This window comes from Sphaerodactylus townsendi, linkage group LG03 (genome assembly GCF_021028975.2).
Source record: "Sphaerodactylus townsendi isolate TG3544 linkage group LG03, MPM_Stown_v2.3, whole genome shotgun sequence".
Classification (NCBI taxonomy): domain Eukaryota; kingdom Metazoa; phylum Chordata; class Lepidosauria; order Squamata; family Sphaerodactylidae; genus Sphaerodactylus; species Sphaerodactylus townsendi.
Genome location: NC_059427.1, coordinates 88959938 through 88980723, shown reverse-complemented (window position 1 = coordinate 88980723; position 20786 = coordinate 88959938). Strand labels below are relative to the sequence as shown.

Sequence of the window (20786 nt, the reverse complement as noted above, 5' to 3'; positions counted from 1 at the left end):
CTTGCTTGAAACTCCAAGCAAACCACAGAGGCATTGAAGGGGAAGCAAAGATGCCGAGATATGCCAGTCTCTGGAGCCACTGCCTCAAAGGCAAAAGGGTGGCCCGTGCTTAAAAGAGATTACAAATAAATCTTATCAGGCTCCTGGTAGAAGAATGGATCCAAAGAGGAAAGGAGAGGTCCCTCTTTAGGGTGGAGTGGGCCCAGCTACCTGTGCCACTGCTAATCCAATTAATTAAGCGAAGGGTCAGGGTAAGCGAGCCGAGTGATAGCGCCCGCCCTGCACCAAAGGCAGGCCCGGGGAAGAGGGTCAGCTGAAGGCTCGGCGCAGCAAACGCCCGAGGCGAGGTAAGCGCCGCCTGGAGAAGCAGAAGCCGAGGAAGGGTTCCGGCGGCTCACGGCCTGGCCGCCTTGAGGCGAGAGCCAGCCAGCCTGCGAGAGCAGAGGCTGAGGAAGAGGGGTCCACGGCGAAGCAAAGGCCTGGCGAGCCCGCCGAAGTCGCCCTGCTCCCTTGCAGGCCCGAATGAAGGATCCCGGCCCGGCTTCGGCCACAAGCCGGCCGCCCGAGGCAGTGAAGCGCCCACGCCCTGCTCTCACTACAAAGGCGGGGTGAAGATGGGACCCAGCGGCGCTGGCTCATGGAGCAGCAGAACAGCAGCAGCGGCTGCAGAGCAGCGGTTCCCGACCCTGTTCTGGAGCTTTTGCTGGGACAAATGAATGTGAGATGAGGTGAGAAACTTACTTGCAACTGATGGAGGGTCAGCTGGGAACTGGCTTTTGATCTCTGTTTCTCTGTCCCTCTGTCCCTCTCTCTCTCACACACACACACAAAGTAAAACTCATTCTAATAGCACTGTGAAAAAGTGTTACCTTTGTCAGATTCCTTATTCTACTTTCCCTTGAGATGTGAACCTCATTGGAGCAAAATAGTATTCAGAATCCATTTCTGTGCAGAGTGTCAAAACATCACAAACTAAGAGTGCTAGCTTTGACAATTTACATATTTTAATAACACAGTGTATGATCTCACTCCAGCTTGGCAGCTGTTTCTTCTCCGTACAAGATCCAACAAACCTTTTGGCATATGAAATAAATTTTTAACAAACTGGATTTATCGGTTCTTTCTGCCAGTCATAGCTGCTGCATTAACAATTATTTAACCAACAGCCATCATTGGGTGATACTGATCTGAATACTCAGCCCCCCAAGACACTTAAGGAGCCTCCTCCTATCGGAAGAGACGGCAAGGCTCAGTCCCTCTACCATGGCTCCTGCCTAATAACTGCTTAACTAAGGCGGATTCTGCATAGGCTACTACAGCGGCTTCCCACTGAGGTGCAAGTAGCCCCTGAGCAGCCATGGCCACCTCTGTGGCTCCATTTTGTTTCCCCACACTTACCTCCTCTCCCTGCTGGTTTTTGTGGGGGGAAATGGAGGCACCGAAAAGCCAGTGCCATTTGCACGGCGCCAGCAGGGAAACACTGTTTCCCAAAAGCATCACTCATTGAGCAAGGCAGGAAAACAGGGGGCAGGAGGAAGCATGGTGCTGCCTCATCGTGGGCCCCAGGGACGGTAAAAACGCCCGTGTGGAATCCACCTAACTGTGACAAATACACTGCAACCTCTTAATTCCTAGGCAGGAATCACTATTTTTAAAAAAGACTTTCGCCAGTTTTCCCTAGCAACACATTTTGGTCTTATTCATCTGCTTATCAAGCTCAAGATACATCTCATTTGTTCATGTTAAGACAGATAAGCAGAGAAGGAAAAACTGCCTTGATCATTTCTTGGCTGACTGGCTTAAAACATCATCATTTGACACCAATTTTTTGAATGGATGACTGTGAGCTGCTTGAAAACAAATGAATAATAGTGGCTGAAGTCTCTAAGCCAGATTCTGTAGATTCATTGACAATGACAGTGTTGCAATTTCCAGATAAGTACCGCCCAGTGTTGAAGACTGAGAATTCAGATCTGTTGAGCTTAGTGCAATTATTCATGCATCTTTCAAGATGTCAAAAGTAGTCTTTTGCACAAGGATAGCAGGAGCGAAGAACAGCAATTCAGAGCCTCCTGCAGACTTCCAAGAACTTTGCAAGGTTGGTTCCTAACTACGTGGAACAAGTCATTAAGGATGTAATAATGAATTAGCTGGATGAGTGGCATTTGATGGAGACAAATTTGTTTTGCTTTCATGTTTGAAAACTGCCTTCCTCTCTAATCCATTGTAGTGCCGTATGAAGCACCACCACAAAAGCAACTATATTTGGTAAAAGGATGGTTTTATTAAAAGGTTAATGACCACACAACTTAAAATCTTCCTCTTTCTAATACACCCCCTGGATAGTAGAAATGAGCAGCATGGTTATGAGTTGGAACAATTAACTGGTAATTATTTTATTAAAAAAGGAAACTCAATGACTTATGTATTTCTGGACTGTAGAAGATATCAAAAATATGGGAAATAAATGTAATGCAAGCAGAAATTTTGAATCTTTATTAGAATCCTGATTTAAAAGGAGGGAAAGGGTTTAGAAAGAATAAATGCAACATATATTTTTTTTCTTTCCAACTCCCACATGGGTATTTTTACAATGCAGACACACTTGGTTTTCTGCAGGGTTTAAACTACTGGTCAACAACACGCAGGACACACAGTACAATGATACATTAATTGTACTATTCAAGAATGTAGTAAGAGACAGGTACATATCAGGATATTTCCATTTTAAAATCCTACAAAGAAAATAATCAGTCTTATAGAGAATCCTTTGCTAATCTTTCTCCCCATGTCTAAATTTTTCTGTGAAAGTAGTAAGTGTTATATGAACAGGGTTCCCAACCTGTAGGTGGAGTCTGGAGTCTTTGAGAATTACAAATGATCTCTAAACTACACAGATCACTTCCCCAATAAGAAATGGAAGCTTTGAATGGAAGATTGTAGGGGAGGGTGGGGGAGGGTGGGGGAGTACCCTCCCCTCCCTAAACTCCACTATCCCCAGGCTCCACTTCAGCTCTTCAGGAATCTCCCAACAAAGATTTGGCAACTTTGTAATGTGGAAGGTGTTTAATTGGATGATTCCCACACACAGTCAGTTTGAAGTGGCACAATACAGGAAAGGTTTGTCTCAATTATCTTTTAGTTTGGGGCATTTGAAATAGTAGTCTTAAACCCTTTGTAGATGTTCAGCCTGGAGAGACTGGATGCATACAGAATGGAAGGGAAATGAATTTGGATCCACAGAGCTGCTCTAAAGCTATGTATATTAATTTTACAGTGTACACAGACTTTGTGTATGAATGGGAAATCAACAAAGAGATCATCAGAGGTGTATCTGCCTAGGCACATGGGGTACATTATATACCCTATGTCCCCGGGTGCAACCATTCCCGTCACGTAGGGGGCGCAAAATCAGCCCAACATGTGACCAGAAAGTTGGGCCGAGGGAGGCAGAAGTCTGACGAGGCATGGAGCCTCATCAGACTTCGGCCATCCCCAGCCCCGCCAATGTCATCCTCTTTGATGATGTGGGTGGGGCCAATGGAGGACGAAGTCTGATGAGGGATCCTTGTCAGACTTCTGCCACATCACCCCAGGGCCAAGGCTGGGAGGATGAAGTCTGAGGAAGCTCCATGCCTCATCAGACTTCTGCGTCCCATGGCCCCACCCATGACGTGTGGGGTTGAGCTGAGGGAGGATGAAGTCTGATGAGGCCTGTGACTTCCCTCTGTGATACACCTCTGAAGATACCAGCCACAGATTCAGGTGAGACGTTAGGAGCAAGATCCACCAGACTACAGCCACACAGCCCGGAAAACCCACCAGAACCAATTGAATCTGGCCGTGAAAGCCTTTGACAATACACTGAACACTTCAGATCTTTGTCACCCAAGAACTGACCACTTGTTTCTTTTCCTCTTCCTTTTTTAAAGTAGTCCTATTATAATGTCCTATTATAATAGTCCTATTGTAATGTCCTATTATAATAGAAGGCATTATAATATATATTATAATAGTACTGTATAATATATTATAGCCCTATTATAATGGAACTCCTGGTATGGAAATTTCTGAGGGCTGACACTGGCAGGATCTTCCGCAAGCACAGAAAAAAATGCCTTCTCTAGTTTAACAAATCCTCTTGGATATTCTCTGTGACCAGCTATCTATTTACCAAGCTTGATAACATTCTGTTCTTGACTTCAGTGCCACTGCTTGTAAATCTCCAAATGCACTTTGATTACAGATAGACATAGTTCAGGTTGGCACTGAAGAATCTCTTCACATCTAGTATTTGTGCGGCTGTCTACAATTCAGGATGCTTGCTTTGACAAATGGTATTGGAAAAAGTGTTTTATGAAAGCAGGCATGATTTAACAGAATAGGACAAGTGCAACTGTGAATACTGGAGGGGATATTTCAGTGTTTCTGCTCCTTTCAGTTATTAGTTCTTTCCAAATTCATTGCATAAGGATAGCATAACTGCCCACACAGAACCAACCCAATGGCTATTCACAGTTTCATTCAATCAACAATTATTATGACCAAAAGATCAGTCAATATCAATTTAATTGCTCAACTTACATACAAAATTAATATACAGAAATTAAAATTCATAACCTTATTGTGTTCTAATTAATTATACATTAAAATTATTAAAATGTTTGGAATATCTGCTTTATAATGGACCCAGTCTCAGCACAGAATTTGGCCACTTTAGAGGCAGTCTCACGGGAGTGATTTACAAGGAGGAAATATGTGTAGAATTTCCCAGATCTTTCTGGACCCTTAGATAGAGAAGGGGTGAAATATGTGGAACAGGTGTCCTTATAAAATAGACAATACAATATGTTCCACAGTTTTGGCTGCATTCAATTGACTGGAACACAGATGCATTGCTGAGAGCTGGCAGTTCAAATGGACTAGGTGAAAGCTCTTCAGTATTTGGGGGATTCTGAAGTCTCAAGGTAGTTCACTGTCACAATTTTTTGCCTGTGATTTCCCTACAATTCTTGGGTAGAGGCAGTGGGGGGATTCAGCAGGTTTGCACCACATCAGCAGAACCGGTTGGTAAATGGTGCTTGTAAACAACCAGTTGTTAAATTATTTGAATTCCACCACCAGAACCGGTTGTTAAATTATTTGAATCCCACCACTGGGTAGAGGTGTGCCTGAGCTCTATCAGTCTAAAGAGCTGTATTCCTGATCAGTTGTTTAAGTGTTTCTCTAGCACTCGATAATCCAAGATGGCATATTGCTATGGGGGAGAAGTTAAGAAGTTGAATTTTATCTGATGCTGTATGGATTTTATGTTGTACACCGCCCAGAGCCCTTCAGGGATGGGGCGGTATAAAAATCCAAGAAATAAAAAATAAATAAAATAAATAAAATTTTATTCTCAACCACATCTACCCAACCTGATCAGAAGCTATCAGAGAGAATTAAGGGAGTTGATTCAAATGAATTAAGGTTTAGTGTGAGCTAAAAACATATAGCATAAAATAGCTATGAACTTCAAATGGCACATGTCCTGATTCTATTTTAGGAATTTAATTTGGTGCACAATGAAGAACACCAAATACACATCTAGGAAATGTAGACAGAACTGATCCCAAGGGATGGAAGTCTTTGCATAAATGGATTTGTGAACTGTACAGGAATTGAGATACTGCTTTACTTGAGTGGACTTTAATTATATAGGAAATATGTGAGCCTTTTTTTGAGTAGAACATTCACAATTAAAAAAACACTATACTTCCATCACTTTGGAAGGTTGGCTAACCAGAGAAATCTATAGATAGTTAAGCATTAATATTTTGGTTTAAAATAAATTATACAGTGCACTTTGAGCAAACATGCCCTTATACATGCCCTTATTTCCGTATGTGAGTATGGAAAAGACTATGCATTTATCATCACAGCACACTTACAGCTTCAGGTTTATTAAGGTAGACTTGAAATGGTAAGAAAATCTGCAAAAACAAGTTGACAAGAGACCACAACAGAACACAAATAATAAATGTGTGCTTCATGGGCAAGGATGGCTATACTAAGCAGCTATACTGCACGTATAGATTTGAAGGTGGCAATGCCTACAACACCAATCCTAATCTTCCACAGATTAAAGGCAGCCTCATTTAAAAAAAGGTGTATGATCAGGAGGTGGGGGAAGATGCTGCACTGACAAACTTGAGTAACTTTGGCAACACACTGTTGATCTGCTTGCTGGACTATGTATAGCAAAGCAATATTAAAAGAGTGATTTTTTTGGAGTTCAATACAATCCTGTTTTAACGAGTCATAGCTGTCTGCCTTCTCTCTTATTTGAACCAATTGCAGTGGACATACAATAGCAGCATACATGCCCACATGGTACCCTTTAATTACAAGGAAGTATGTCTCCCTGATGTTTTACAGCCTAATTCAAAATGCTTTGTAAACAGTACTGGGAATTGTAGCAATCTGTTTAATGAAGAACAGTTTTCCACTTCACATTTGTACAGAGATTGATTAGACATTCCAGAAAACATCTGCTAAACAAAACCATAAGTTAAGCAGTAAACAGAAGATCTTTGATGGCTGATCTTCAGCCAGCTGCCGATTAATAAAGAACAGCTCAAGCCAGCTGCCAATTAATAATGGAACAGAAAAATCTAAGGATATTCACCTTTACAGATTCATGAACATATTGTTCCAATTTGGTCCATGACAATTTGCGTACAACCAACCGTATGTTGTTACCAGTTATTGTTTCTATTGTCTGTCACCTGTTCACTTTTCCCTCGCTACGTTTCAGTCTACTGGCTTCAACCACATGCTTGCAGGGATGTATATATGTTTTAAAGATGGTTGCTATTAGTCAGCACCTCACGGCTTCTTCGAGTCTTTAGACAGTCATCAATCACAAAGCAATCACACAACTGTCTGGGATAGTTTGCCAATAAGTTTTTTGGTTTCAATTTGAGAGGCAATTGACAAATGCTGAATTAAAACAGCTGCTTTCTTTACTTGTTCTGTTGGCTTCCCTCTCTCCAGTGAAAGGGAAAGAGAAATGAAGTGAATAGTTCTTCACTGCAACAGGGTTCAGATAGACACTGGTTATGATTACAACATACAGCATGTTCTAATATATAATCCTCTCTGTTTTTATCAAGTCTTGGAGCAAGAGGGAAAATACAAAGGGGATTTGGTAACATAAGCCAAACATGCCAACTATAATCATGTTTCTTTTGTAACTAGTCTAGCATCTTTACAGGCAACATTTACAAACAAATCTCATTTCCCATAAAGTTTCTCTAGTCCAGCACCTCTCTTTGTTAAACCACTTTCAATTAAACTATGAAACCAAGATGAAACCAAGATGCCTGTTATAGGATCTTTCTGCACACCACAATATTGTAAAACAAACCTACTAGAGAAATCTTTGCAAGTTACTTGGATCAAGATTTCTTCTTAGTTGTTGAAATTTGCTTTCCATTTTAAAAGCTGGAAACATTACAGTTGGATAAAGTTAAATTAATTAATATGTCAGATCATCGTAACAGAAAATCTCTATACAGAAGCACTGAACAAATGAACATCAGAGTTTATGCTGTCACTTCCAAACTAGACTTGATAACAGACTTGATAACAGACCTGTGAGTAGCTTTACAAATTATTTTTTCCTCTAAATAAGTTCCTCCAAGGACTTCTCCAAGGAGATCTTTATTTAGATTAGAGGCATGGTGTGGAAAAGGTGTGTGTTGGTGGGGACAAGAGAGTTAACCAAATACCAACCATCATAAATGTTACACTTTTTATATAAGTTCCACAAATATCTATAGTAATGAAGTTATATGAAGTCTATTTCCCAAATGAAGTCTATTTGTTAAAAACCAATACAGTATAAAGTTTCATCCATGAAAACAACCCAACACAGCAAATACTCTAACGAAAAGCTATTGTTTCAGGCAAACATCTGGAGAACATTTAAAACTGATATGTTTTTCTATATTTTACTTCGCTTACTTAGTAAGCATTCAGCATTTGAAAGAAGAAGCCTATTTAAACCTTGGAAGATCATTTTTTCTGAAACAACGTATGAGAATATTACTCAATGGTTACAAATTTACAGAGGGAAAAAAAACTGCTGCTCACTTACCTTTTCTTCTTGTGACATCAAAGCTTCTGGATCCCTGTAAGAAAAATGATACATATTTAATATTTAGAAAGGTATCTGATACCCATTCCCCATATGCATATTGCTCAAACTTTGGATATATATAAAACATCACTTCAAGAAAGATACTGACAAGCTGAAATGGGTCCAGAGGAGCCATTTACCATTTACCAAAATGGTAAAAGATCTGGAATCCATGCCCTATGAGGAGAGATTTAAGGAGCTGTGTATGTTTAATATGGAGAAGAGATTCCACCTAAGCATTAGGAAGAACTTCCTGACATTGCATTTGAAGATATGTAATTTCTCCAATAATACAGAGAAGGTTAATTTTAAAAAAAATTATATCAGTACATAATAATTCCAGAGGAATTCAGGAACAAAACTGCTTGACAAAAATATAATTTTGTGCAGAAGCTTTCAAGTAGATGCTTATAAATAGGGCTTATTTCCTGGGAGTAATTTTATGGTTCCATATTACTGCAACTAAAAATATAATTTAACAATGGCATGTGTTTTGATGTGGGGATGTTGTTGCAGGATTTTAATTCACTTTGCCAAATCTTTTCATGATCTACAAATCATTTTGAATGCTATTTGACTAACAACATGTGCAACCTTTTTCCATCAGCCCACACTTTTAGCATCTATTAGTGCCCTTATTAAGGCAGTCTAACTGAATTTAAAACATATAATTGTTATTTATACTAAAGTTCTTGTCACCTGCTCCTTTGAGAAGCACTGTTCAAAAGAGATTAACTGCCTGATGCTTTTCCAAAAGAATGTAGCTGTAGTTATATCAGGTGTAAATTGCCATCATTAAAACATTTCAAAATATTTTTTACATGGCAGCATTATCTTATAGAACTACTGCCTGGTTTTATTTCACGTGAGCAGCTGCACAGTACACAAGCAGTTCAATACTAAGATGAACCATGATACAGTTTGACAGCGTCTCTGCACAAATGGCTTTTTTTTGCTGTTATGAAAGACTGCCTCCAGCTGTCAAGCTAAAAAAAAAAACAAGAATGGCCACTTTGTATTACCAATTCTTGATTAATGCTGAAGTGTGGCTTCTGTTTAGAATGCAACATTTGATTGCACGGAGAAGAGTCCCTTCCACAAACATAAGGAATATTTTGGAAGAACTGATTATTATTGTGTAGTAGCACAATGAGGGCTAATGGATTAAAAGAATTCTTACACATGAACTATTCCAGATTCTTTCCATTGATTCTGTTTGTGCATACAATAACCCTGCAAAGTAGGCCATTATCATCATCTTCATGTTTCAGATAGAGGATGATGGCTGAGACAACAGTGGTCGTTTCCGCACTCACCTCTTGTTGCGCGGTAGTTGCGGCAAATAAACTGGGGGCCTGATACATTCCCCACTACCTAAGTGGCAGCAACCCCGACTCTGCTGCTCTCTGTCCTCTCAGTGCGCGTCATTTCTCCCCCTGGATGGTCGCGCAACCTTTCTGAAAACCCTGTGGCGACCGCGGGGGAGAGCGAGGCAGTGGGGAAGCTGGGGGTCACTGCGGGTTTGATTTTCCCATTTTTAAAACCAGGAAATCATTTGCCTGTATGTCGCTTCGAGCGCACGCAGACACAGCTTATTTTCATTGTTCATTCAGAACATTCATTGTTCATTCAGAACATTCATTGTTCATTCAGAACATTCATCTCATGAAATGGAGGAGAAAGGAAAGCGGGGACTTCCGTGTTCTGCAAATTTTCACACTGCAGCACAACAGCCAATCAAAAACCTTTTTTTAAAAAAAAGGAAAAAAGGCATTGGTTCAATTTGCAATGACAACTGTGTGTGTCGATGTTTAGTCAACAATTTCAGGGTTTTTTTAAAGCCAAGTTCCATCCACAAACTGGCGCTCCAGCCCATCGGAACAGAGAAGCGCCCTGCCAATGACCACAGAATGCACGGGTGTGGGAAATGCTGCATGTCATGAAGCTCGCAGCTGCCGTGAGGTTTACTACAAGGACAAGCTGCAGTGGGGAGTCAGATCTCGCGCTCAAAAGCACCGATTCAAAGGAGCGCGGTTTGGTTCAACATTATTTTTTAAAGTGGGGAAATGACTAGTGACTTGCATAAGACCATCTAAGCATGTGATAAAAACCTGTCCTCAGGAAAATCTATTTGTTTCCTTCAGTTTCCAACCAGTGCAGACTTTGTGCATCATTTGGCATTTCCTTCCTGACCCCAATGTTCTATTTGTTATTTTTACATGTTCATCTGTATTTTACAAGTGTTTTTAATGATCTGTGTTTTTGTGAAGGGTGGATTTTAAATAAGTTTCATTGCATTATTTCATTGCATTTTCATTGCATGCAATGAATGCATTTCATTGCATTTCAATATTATTTCATTGCATTTAAAAAAATTATTAGCTGCCTTGATGACCCTGGGAGGGTAACATGCTCAGAATGGTTGAACTAGTGCAGAATCAGAGGGCAGAAAGGCATGAACAGAGCTAGGTTTGAATAGAAGACAAGGCAGCCAGATCAGACCTTGATTTCCCATAAGCCCTTAACGACTTAGCTAAGGTTTTTTTGTGGTTGTAATGGGTGAGAGTTCTCCTGGAAACCTTCATCATGTTGCATCCTGTTCATCAAGCCTTGGAGTCTTCAGGAGCCAACCCACTTGCAAAGAAGAATTGGACTCTGGTATTCAGTAGATTCAGATAACTGGAAGTGATTCTTTTGAAATGCAACCTGAATAGGACCTTGATCAGGGTCAATGTTAAATGTTGATGTTTTAAATGTTATTTGTGAAGAGGTAACTGTTTTGTTTAAATTGATTCTTTGTAATCTCCTTTCCAGGTTCTGCCCCCATGCAGAAACCCACAAATTTGTAAACCTCTAGCTTGTGGGTCTCCTGTGGGGGCAGTACTTGGAAGAGCCAGGTAAAAGAACCAAAATTTAAAACAAAACAGTTTACTCTCTTTACAAATAACATTAAACATCAACATTTAACATTACTAAATTCAAGGTCCTGTTCAGGGTTGCAATTTCAAGTCCCTTCTAGTTACAGTCTACTGATACTGCCAAGTCCAATTCTTCTTTGCAAGTGGGTTGGCTCCTGAAGACTCCAAGGGCTTGATGATCAGGATGCAACATGATGAAGGTTTCCTAGGGAGAACTCCTCTACCCATTACAAACTACAAAAGAAACCCCTGGAAACAATAAAACTCCCAAGACATTTACAACATAGCAAAAATAAACAACTACCTTCCCAGTAGTTCCCAACAATATTGAAGTTTACCTTAACAAGGTGTTAAGGGCTTATAGAAATCAAGATCTGAGTCTGGTAGCCTTGTCTCCTCCAAAGAGCTCTGCAGCCTTTCTGCTGCTCTGAGTCTCCACCCCCTTACTGGTTCAACCCATTCTGGGCATGGGGGTTACGTGAGCAGAAATGTAGGATATGAATTTTGTAAATAAACATTAATTAATTAATTAAAATGCCCTTCTAAGAAAGAAACAATACGCAAGACCAGAAGAGAACAAGCAGGTCAGTACAATGATGGGTAGCCTGTACACAGTATTAAGGAGATTTGCTCTTGCAAAAAATCCACAAAAGAATGAGATAAAGCTTAACATTTTTTATTGAAAGGAAAATAATAAAAATGCAAGCATGCAGTAATCAAAGCAGCAAAACACACAGTTCTAAAATATAAGCAGTGTTGAGGGGATAGATTTGAAGACAGATGGAGGGAATTTGGATATTTTTAGGGATAATACTGAAGTGGCTTTAGGTCCAAGAGTTCAAGGCCCACCTGGGCTCCAAGGAGAGGAGGGAAGAAAGCAGATAGAATGCAGCACAGCTGAACCCAAAGGCAAACTCAGAAGTACTGGGTGCTTAGTGCTGGGATGGAGGCTATTTCATGGGGAGAAATGAGCCCTTTGGTGATGCAAAGAGAATCACCCAGGACAAAGGGGAGTCTTGCCTTTCCGAGGAGAGACAAGAGAGAGATATAAAACAAGAGAGAGAGATAAAACTGGGAATGCCAAAAAAGGGGAAGGTAGCTGATTAAATTACAGCTGTAAAACAATGTAGAAGAAGAAGAAGAAGAAGAAGAAGAAGAAGAAGAAGAAGAAGAAGAAGAAGAAGAAGAAGAAGAAGAAGAAGAAGAAGAAGAAGAAGAAGAAGAAGAAGAAGAAGAGGAGTTTGGATTTATAACCCCCCTTTCTCTCCTGCAGGAGACTCAAAGGGGCTTACAATCTCCTTTCCCTTCCCCCCTCACAACAAACAACCTGTGAGGTGGGCGGGGCTGAGAGAGCTCAGAAGAGCTGTGACTAGCCCAAGGTCACCCAGCTGGCATGTGTGGGAGTGTACAGGCTAATCTGAATTCCCCAGATAAGCCTCTACAGCTCAGGAGGCAGAACTGGGAATCAAACCCGGTTCCTCCAGATTAGATACATGAGCTCTTAACCTTCTACGCCACTGCTGCTCCTGCTGCTGACAATGTAAATAAGGTGGTCTTTGCAGTGAAGTTAGTCAGAGGAAGAAATCAGTATTAGAGTTGAGCTGGCAGGAACAAATACAGCTTGGAGCAAATACATTAGCAAGTTCTTTGTCTTCAATAAGGTCAATAGAGCAGAGCTGGAGATGGGAATGCTTTCCACAGCAGAAGGCATTGTTTTACCTTAATCCCTTCAGAAGGTATAAGACAGGAATTTTTCAAGGCAGATATGGGGCAGGGCAAGACCAGACAACATTGTCTGGTCTTGTGGGTTCACTAGCCAATGCAGAGAATGGACTCTGCATCCTGACACTGCACTGCTAGGCATCCCAAGTGTTGGCAAGAAGGATAGAGCTGGAAAATGGGGCTCTCCCAACCCACTGTGGGTTGGTTTGGCAACAGTGGCATAAATAGATTTTTAAAAAAGTTTTAGGCATGTAAAATAGATAAGGCAGATAGTTAAAGAGGTTAAAAAACACAGCCCCAAACTTTCCCTGGGCCACTGTTGCAGCGGAAGGCAGGGCAATGAAAGCCCCAGGTCCCAATAGTGTGTGTGCGTGCACTCTGGCGGGATCACATGATGGGGCTTGGTAGGCCTGAGTCATGTGATGAGGGCCATTCTCCCTGTCACATGGGGTGTTGGCGGGATGTGCATCGGCTCATACAAGCAAGGTGGTTAAGAAGTGTGTAGGTCTCCAGCCTCTTTTCAAGGCAGCCAAGCAAACAGAGAGGTGCCTGCTGTTCACTGCCTGGAGACCTGCATTGCTCCCAGCCATCAAAGAAAAGAGCTGGCTGTTTAAGGTGCTCCAGGGTGAGCTAAAGCACCATAGAAAGCACTTGGGGGCTTTGGGATGGTTGTTTTCAAACACCATCCCCCCATCCCCTGGCACCTAAGGAGTTTGGAGGGAATAGTTCAAAGGCCCAGCCCGGCAGGCACTAAATCCTGCCCATCTAAGGCTATCCACAATTAGGGCTACTAGTCCCTTTCTCCTCACCCATCCCTCTTGGCCTGGTAGCTGCCTATTCTGCCCATCTAGGTACTTCTTAGTGATGCCAATGAGAGTGCTTCAATCAGCAATCAGTTTGGAATTTGGTAGTATTTTGCTACATCTATAAATCTCATATGAAACCTTGATGCAAACCTCGTTCTGTGCATTTTCAGGCTGTTCTAGTGCACAGATCAAACAGGCTGGATGATCAACTCATTTCTGATTGATACCTTTCTATATGATGAACTGTCTAACACATTCGTAGCAAAATTCACAGCATTCCTACTTTAACTAGGACTTGTTATGGATATCTTTACTAAATAGGATGTATTGTCACATGCATGTTGGAAGTATGCCTCTATCATTCTACCTATGGGTTGGATATTATAAATGAGATGATCTAAGGAGTAGATAGATAGACAGGATAAAAAAATACTAGTTGTTAACAACTTTTTGTTGGTAAAAATTACTGGCCCCAGAAAAAGAGTTTGGATTTATGCCTCACCTTTCTTTCCTATATGAGATCTGCTTTTTATAATCACACTTCTTTCCTCTCCCCACAACATGACACTATGACATTTGAACTCCCTTTCCAGGATGTTCAGGAACACATACTCTATCAAGTTTCTACCAGCATGGGCCACCTCACATGCTGACAGAGGCAGGTTGATGGGAATTAAGTAGTTCCTGAACATCTGGAGAAGCCGCAGGTTCCCTACCCCTGCACTATGAGGTACCAAAGGAGATGACTCTGTATAAGCTGACCTGTTTAATCTCATCTAGGCACTCCAATTTTACCTCTCTGTAAAACCTGAAAAAAACTTATTGACCTGGGTATGTCAAGCTGGAAGGGAGGCTGAGAGGTGAGTTTCCTTTGGAAGCAGTGACATCACAGGAGCCTGGCTACTGCCTGCAAATAAGTGAGGCTCCCTCTGCCTGCATCGGGCTGGGTGCAGGAGGCTGGGTCAGGGAGGTCCTAACTCCTGGGCAGATGATTAAATCTACTACAATGGAGCTTAAGCTCTGGATGGGGCATCCCTACTCCACAGGGAGTCTCTGCCTGTAATTAGCTGGTCCAGGATCAAGACCTCTGCTTGGCCTCATGCTTCCACATGATTAATAAAGAATGGCTATGGTCAATTGATTTACCCCTGCCAAAATGAGTAAGAAAGTTGCCCAGGGAATTCCACCTTTGGACAGCAAAAAAAGGCAGCGTAGGGAGTGGATGGCTTCAGACTAAGTCAAATAGACATAATGTGTGGACTGAGAGACATATATTCTTAATGGGCCTTGGAATATATTTTACCAAATCTTTTTTTTCCTTTTCCTTTAGCATTTCCAGTGAATAGGACTGACTGACTTTCTATTCTCATGTCAGAGCAGTAAGAACGCTACACAGCCATTCAATGTGAAGTGCATTTGGAGACACTTCATGAGAAACATTTCTATGAAATCTGACCATCTCTCATGTTAAAGTGCCCTGGGCTCCAAGAGAAGCACAAATTGATTCTGCAGCAAAGGGCCTTGTTACTCCGCTTTCTGCCTCAGAAATATTTGAAATATCACAGGGACATACTGTGACAAGCTCCTGAGGCTGGCTCCCACAGTTTGCTATAATTCACAAGTAAATAAGCTAAATTCATGTTCAAAAGCAGGAAACATTTTGTTCCTTTCTGTGGACTAATGACAGCTGCATGTGTTTTCCTCCTAGACTATCATTTCTCTCTGGAGAAGTTCCCAAGCAGAAAAACATTTCTGAAAGGAAGACTATTTCTTTCATCATGGACCTTTGTATTTCAATTATGCCTACTTTCTATAGTACATGATTTTAACTATTTCTTTAAGCTGATAGTTAGATCTACCAACACTTTGAACTTATCAGTGCAAAGAACAGAGGTTTTTGTGCTTAAGCTATAAGAATGCTCAAGTGCATCTGCAATACATCATGATACTCAGGTATTTTGCTTTTCTTAATAAAACAATGGCAAAATAGGAATAGCAAATCCTCATTTGTCTATCATTATCAAAACACAGCATTATTCATATTTGTTTCATAATTTATTTATTTACATAATTTATACCCCAATTTTATTCTGTCTTACACTGACTTGCATTGTTCTCCTTTCACTTCTTTTTATTCCTTTTATCCTAACAATAACTCAAATAGGCTGAGACTATTTGTCTGGCCCAGGGTCACCCAGCAAGTTTCCAAGGCAGAGTACAGATTTGAACTTGATTCTCCAAGATACTAGCCCAACACTCTCTGGTAAGATTTTAAAAAATTGTGTTTCTTTCCACAGTGTTTCCACCAATCATTACTGCCTTCAGGAGGGCATTCCTTGTTCCACATAAGCAATTTCTCCCTTTCCCAGTTATTTTCCCTGTGCTAGCACTGTTCACAGGAGACTGCATTTATTGGGTCTGGTGATCTTCATATCCACAGTATGATTAACATGCTGCCAGGAAAGTGATTCTTTGCTATTTCTCAGTGTGAAAGTGTTGCTATCTAGCTACTTTATGAGCTTTCTCCCTCTTCCATTTAGTGTTAGTGACAGTGCAAGTCTTGTTGTTAATCCTGAAGTCTCCATATAAGTCTGTTAGCAGGTTTGCCAGCCTCCAGGTGGTGCCTGCAGAGCCCCCCAAATTATAGCTGATCTTCAGTTTACAAAGATCAGTCCACCTGGAGAAAATGGCTGCTTTAGAAGATGGACTCTATGGCATTATACCTTACTGAGGTTCTCTTCTCCCTAAACCCCATTTTCCCCAGACTATGCCCCTGAAATTTCTAGGAAATTCACAATCCAGAGCTCGCAATCCTAATTAGTAGCCATGTGTTGTGTTACTGTAAAAAAATTATTACAGCATACACAAATACAGAACTTCTGTGTATTATTCATACTGAGTGAATACACATTAGTCAGTTCAGCCATCTGTGTGAGTTCATATTGTGCACTTCCATTTAAAAAGTAATTCCCACCAAACATATTTTTTTTCTTTTCCATGAAACACTCATACTTACTATGGAAGCAGGCAGCAAGAGACAGGCAGCCCCATTCATGAGTCCAGACAGCTGTCTGCACTGTCCCGCCACTCCCAAAGGGGCTTCCTAGCAGCATGGGGAGGCTTCAAAAGTGTGAAAACCTCCCCGCCACCAAGAAGCCCCTATTGGGGTTGGCCAGGACTCTATGCCATCCAAAAAGGCAGAAGCTTATGTCTCAACGTGGCCACCAGCATAAAGAGTGAAATGGCCAGGAGGGAGCCAACTAACATTGGCTCATCCCCCGGCCCCACCCCTGGCCTGCCTCCACTATGTTGCCAATGAGGCAGGGGTCCTGGGATGCTGGACTGTGTCCAGCACTAGGGAGGGCTGTGGCACCCACATGCCAGAGGAATTGCCCCTCTGCCAGGATAAGTGCCCTGGAGAGGGCAAATCCTACAGAATGGCTGTGTGCCATTCCCACAGCTGGATTTAGCTTCCCCTCTGAATGGGGTTTTGAGAGCTGTGGCTCAAACTAGAGCAGGGCTGCTAGCTGCCCCCAGCAGGTTCCACTGCAATTTTCCTGAATCTCTGGAACTGAAAATCTTCCACAAATAGATTTGTAATCCCAGAAACTGCTGGTGACCCCATAGCAACCTCCCTTATTTGATAAAAATATTGATCCCCAAACCTAAAATAATTTTTAAAAATAATGATGTCAATTAATTCAATCAAAAATAAGGAGGGTATAGGTCATTTCTTTTGTCCTATAAATTACTTAATATAGATCTTGCTTCATCATGAGGCATGTTAGAGTAGAGGGTTCCAACATCCAAAGTAAACAAAACTGCATAAACTGGACAGTGTACATCTTCTATTTCCATTAATGAAATTCCTCCTGTGTCTCTTTTTAAATATGAGTCCATCCAGCATACAAAATGAATGTAATCCAAGGAATTAGATATGGGTTTCAGAAGTGGTGTATTGAGCCTGAAATAATGGGTCCCTCCCTCAGGGGTGTGGCTTTGATGATCCCTTTTGTATGAATTTCCTTTCGGAGGACATAAAAAAGTGGTAGACTCTAGGATTGGATTAAATTCCCCACTTCTTTACATAAAACCTTGGGCAAGTCAGTTTTCTTAGAACTCCTTCAGTCCATACCAGGGACGAGGGGTGGCAATTCCCTTTAATGGGGAGGCTCTTCGAGGGTGGGGCCATGGATCCGACCGTTCTGGGGGGGCATGGTCACCTCTCCCAAGCCCCACCCTCCTGGCCCTCTAGTGTTTATAAAAGCAGCTCTGAGGCCAGGGATGGCAGAGACTTGCCCCTGTTCTCTGCCCCTCCCCACTGGCTGAACCTCCTAGCTGGTATTAGGAAGTCCCTTTCCTGTCTCCCTCTCCGGGCAGCAGAGGTGTACCTAGGGAAAATGGAGCCTGCGTGTAATCTGAGTTTTATGCGGCTCTCCCCCATGGGCTGCCAATAATTTCGTGGACTCTGGAATCCACCCACCAAACAACAGCATCACTTTCAATGGTGTTTTAAACTAGGGAGCCCAGATTCTCCTTTAAATTTTGGGGAGGGCGCTTATAGATAGATAGATAGGATAGATAGGATAGACATAGGATAGATAGATAGATAGATAGATAGATAGATAGATAGATAGATAGATAGATAGATAGATAGATCGATAGATCGATAGATCGATAGGATCTATTAGACTGGATAGATCGATAGATCGATCGATCGATCGATCGATCCACCTTAAAGGGACAATCTGGGCCGTCAAGACAGGTCAACATTGAAAGTGATGCTGTTTTGGGGTGGCTTATCCCACACCCTAAAACAGCATCACTTTCAATGTTTAAACTGGGGACCTCAGATTCCCCCTTTAAATCCATGCTGAAGGATTTAAAAGGAGAATATGGAGAAATTTTTTTGGGGGGGGCTGCTGTCAGGGGTGCAATTGTTAAGATAGCAGCACCAAACTTTCAGGGTATCTTTAGGAAACTCTTCTGATGATACCACCCAGGTTTGGTGAAGTTTGGTTCAGGGGGTCCAAAGTTATGGATCCTCAAAGGTGTAGCCCCCATCTTCTATTAGCTCAATTGGAAACAATGGGGGATGGGGCACCCCCTTTGGGAGTCCATAACTTCAGACCCCCTGAACCAAACCTCACCAAACCTGGGTGGTATCATCAGGAGAGTCTCCCAAAAAATCTCTGAAACTGTGGTGCTGCTAGCTTAAAAATCACGCCCCCTGCAGGCCAACAACTGAAAAAAACACTTTAAAAACCACAAACGGGGCGGAGCTTCGGACGTGTAAGGGGGGTTAAACCCAGGAACTCCCCCTATCTACGTCCTTGGTCCATACAGAGGCAGGCAATGACAAAAACACTTGAACGTCTCTGTCTTTGAAAAAAAATCCCAGGGATCTTGGATGCACATGCATCACATGACCATACCTATGCATCCATGCATGCACACACATACAGACATTTTATATTTAGATGGCCCTTCTTTAAAAAATGTTGTTCTCATCCACAGTAACCTCAATAAATTTGTATCATTTCATTACTTTCACATTTTCTCAATACAAGGGATACCAATTAAGCATGATTTATCCATCCTACACATTCCTCAACTTTATAGCAACAAGTGCTCAATGTTTTTATATCCTGGTTTGTCTTTAATGACTTGTTCAGCTTTGACATATAGTTTTAGCAGTGAGCTGTCTCAAGCATGTCTCTGAACAGATAGCGTACAATTTTTTCTGAATAAATAATAAAGCTGAAAACTTATAATAAATAATAAATAATGAATAAATGAATAAATAATAAAGCTGAAAATAAATAATAAAGCTGAAGAGCAGGAGCGACTCCGTTGGTGTTCATTTTGGAGTGGCTTCATCAGGGGGAGTCACTGCCCAAATAAGGAGCTCCCTCTGCCTGCCGGCTGGGCAGGGGTTGGGCTTGGGGAGTGTCCACCCGGCAGAGCCCCACAACGGAGCGAAGCCTCTGGATGGGGCATCCACCCACAGGAGCTTCGCTGTTTAGTTGTCCAGATCAAGACCCCCTGCTTGGCCTCATGCTTCCACATGATTAATAAAGAATGGCTATGGTCAATTGATTTACCCCTGCCAAAATGAGTAAGAAAGTTGCCCAGGGAATTCCACCTTTGGACAGCAAAAGGCAGCGAGGAGTTGTCATAATAAGTCAACAGACATAATGTGGACGGAGGACATATATTTTAATGGGCCTTGAATATATTTTAAAATCTTTTTTTCCTTTTTCCTTTACATTTGCAGAATAGACACTGACTATTTCATTCTTACAAGTCAGAGCAGTAAGAACGCACAGCCATTCATGTGAAGTATTGGACACTCAGAGAAACATTTCTATGAAATCTGACCATCTCTGTTGGGAAGTGCCTGGCCCAAGAGAAGCACTGACTGCAGCAAAGGCCTTGTTACTCCGTTTCTGCCAGAAATATTTGAAATATCACAGGACATATCAGACAAGCTCTGAGGCTGGCCCTGGTTGTATATTCATGGCAATAAGCAATTCATGTTCAAAAGCAGGAACATTGTCTTTTCTGACTAGTGGACAGCTGCGTGTGTTTTCCCCAGACTACTGGAGAAGTTCAAGCAGAAAACATTTCTAGCAGACTATTTTTTCTCATGGACCTTGTATTTCAATTATGCCATTTCTGAAAGTATGTGATTTTAACTATTTCTTTAAGCTGATAGTTAGATCTACCAACACTTTGAACTTATCAGTGCAAAGAACAGAGGTTTTTGTGCTTAAGCTATAAGAATGCTCAAGTGCATCTGCAATACATCATGATACTCAGGTATTTTGCTTTTAATAAACAATGGAAAAATAGAAGAGCAAATCTCATTTGTCTATCATTATCAAAATAATAAAAGTACATTATTCATATTTGTTTCATAATTTATTTATTTACATAATTTATACCCCAATTTTATTCTGTCTTACACTGACTTGCATTGTTCTCCTTTCACTTCTTTTTATTCCTTTTATCCTAACAATAACTCAAATAGGCTGAGACTATTTGTCTGGCCCAGGGTCACCCAGCAAGTTTCCAAGGCAGAGTACAGATTTGAACTTGATTCTCCAAGATACTAGCCCAACACTCTCTGGTAAGATTTTAAAAAATTGTGTTTCT

The 20786-nt window shown here is 41.5% G+C and overlaps 1 protein-coding gene across 3 annotated transcripts in view; it reads right to left on the bottom strand.

Annotated features, from left to right (window-relative positions):
* FSTL4 (follistatin like 4) overlaps positions 1-20786 on the bottom strand; it is a 556321-nt gene that overhangs the window by 502021 nt on the left and 33514 nt on the right. For all 3 annotated transcript variants that reach the window (XM_048488274.1, XM_048488276.1, XM_048488275.1), the window contains exon 3: positions 8141-8174. In XM_048488274.1, the coding sequence (XP_048344231.1) occupies positions 8141-8174 (34 nt within the window). The remainder of the gene's footprint in view (positions 1-8140; positions 8175-20786) is intronic.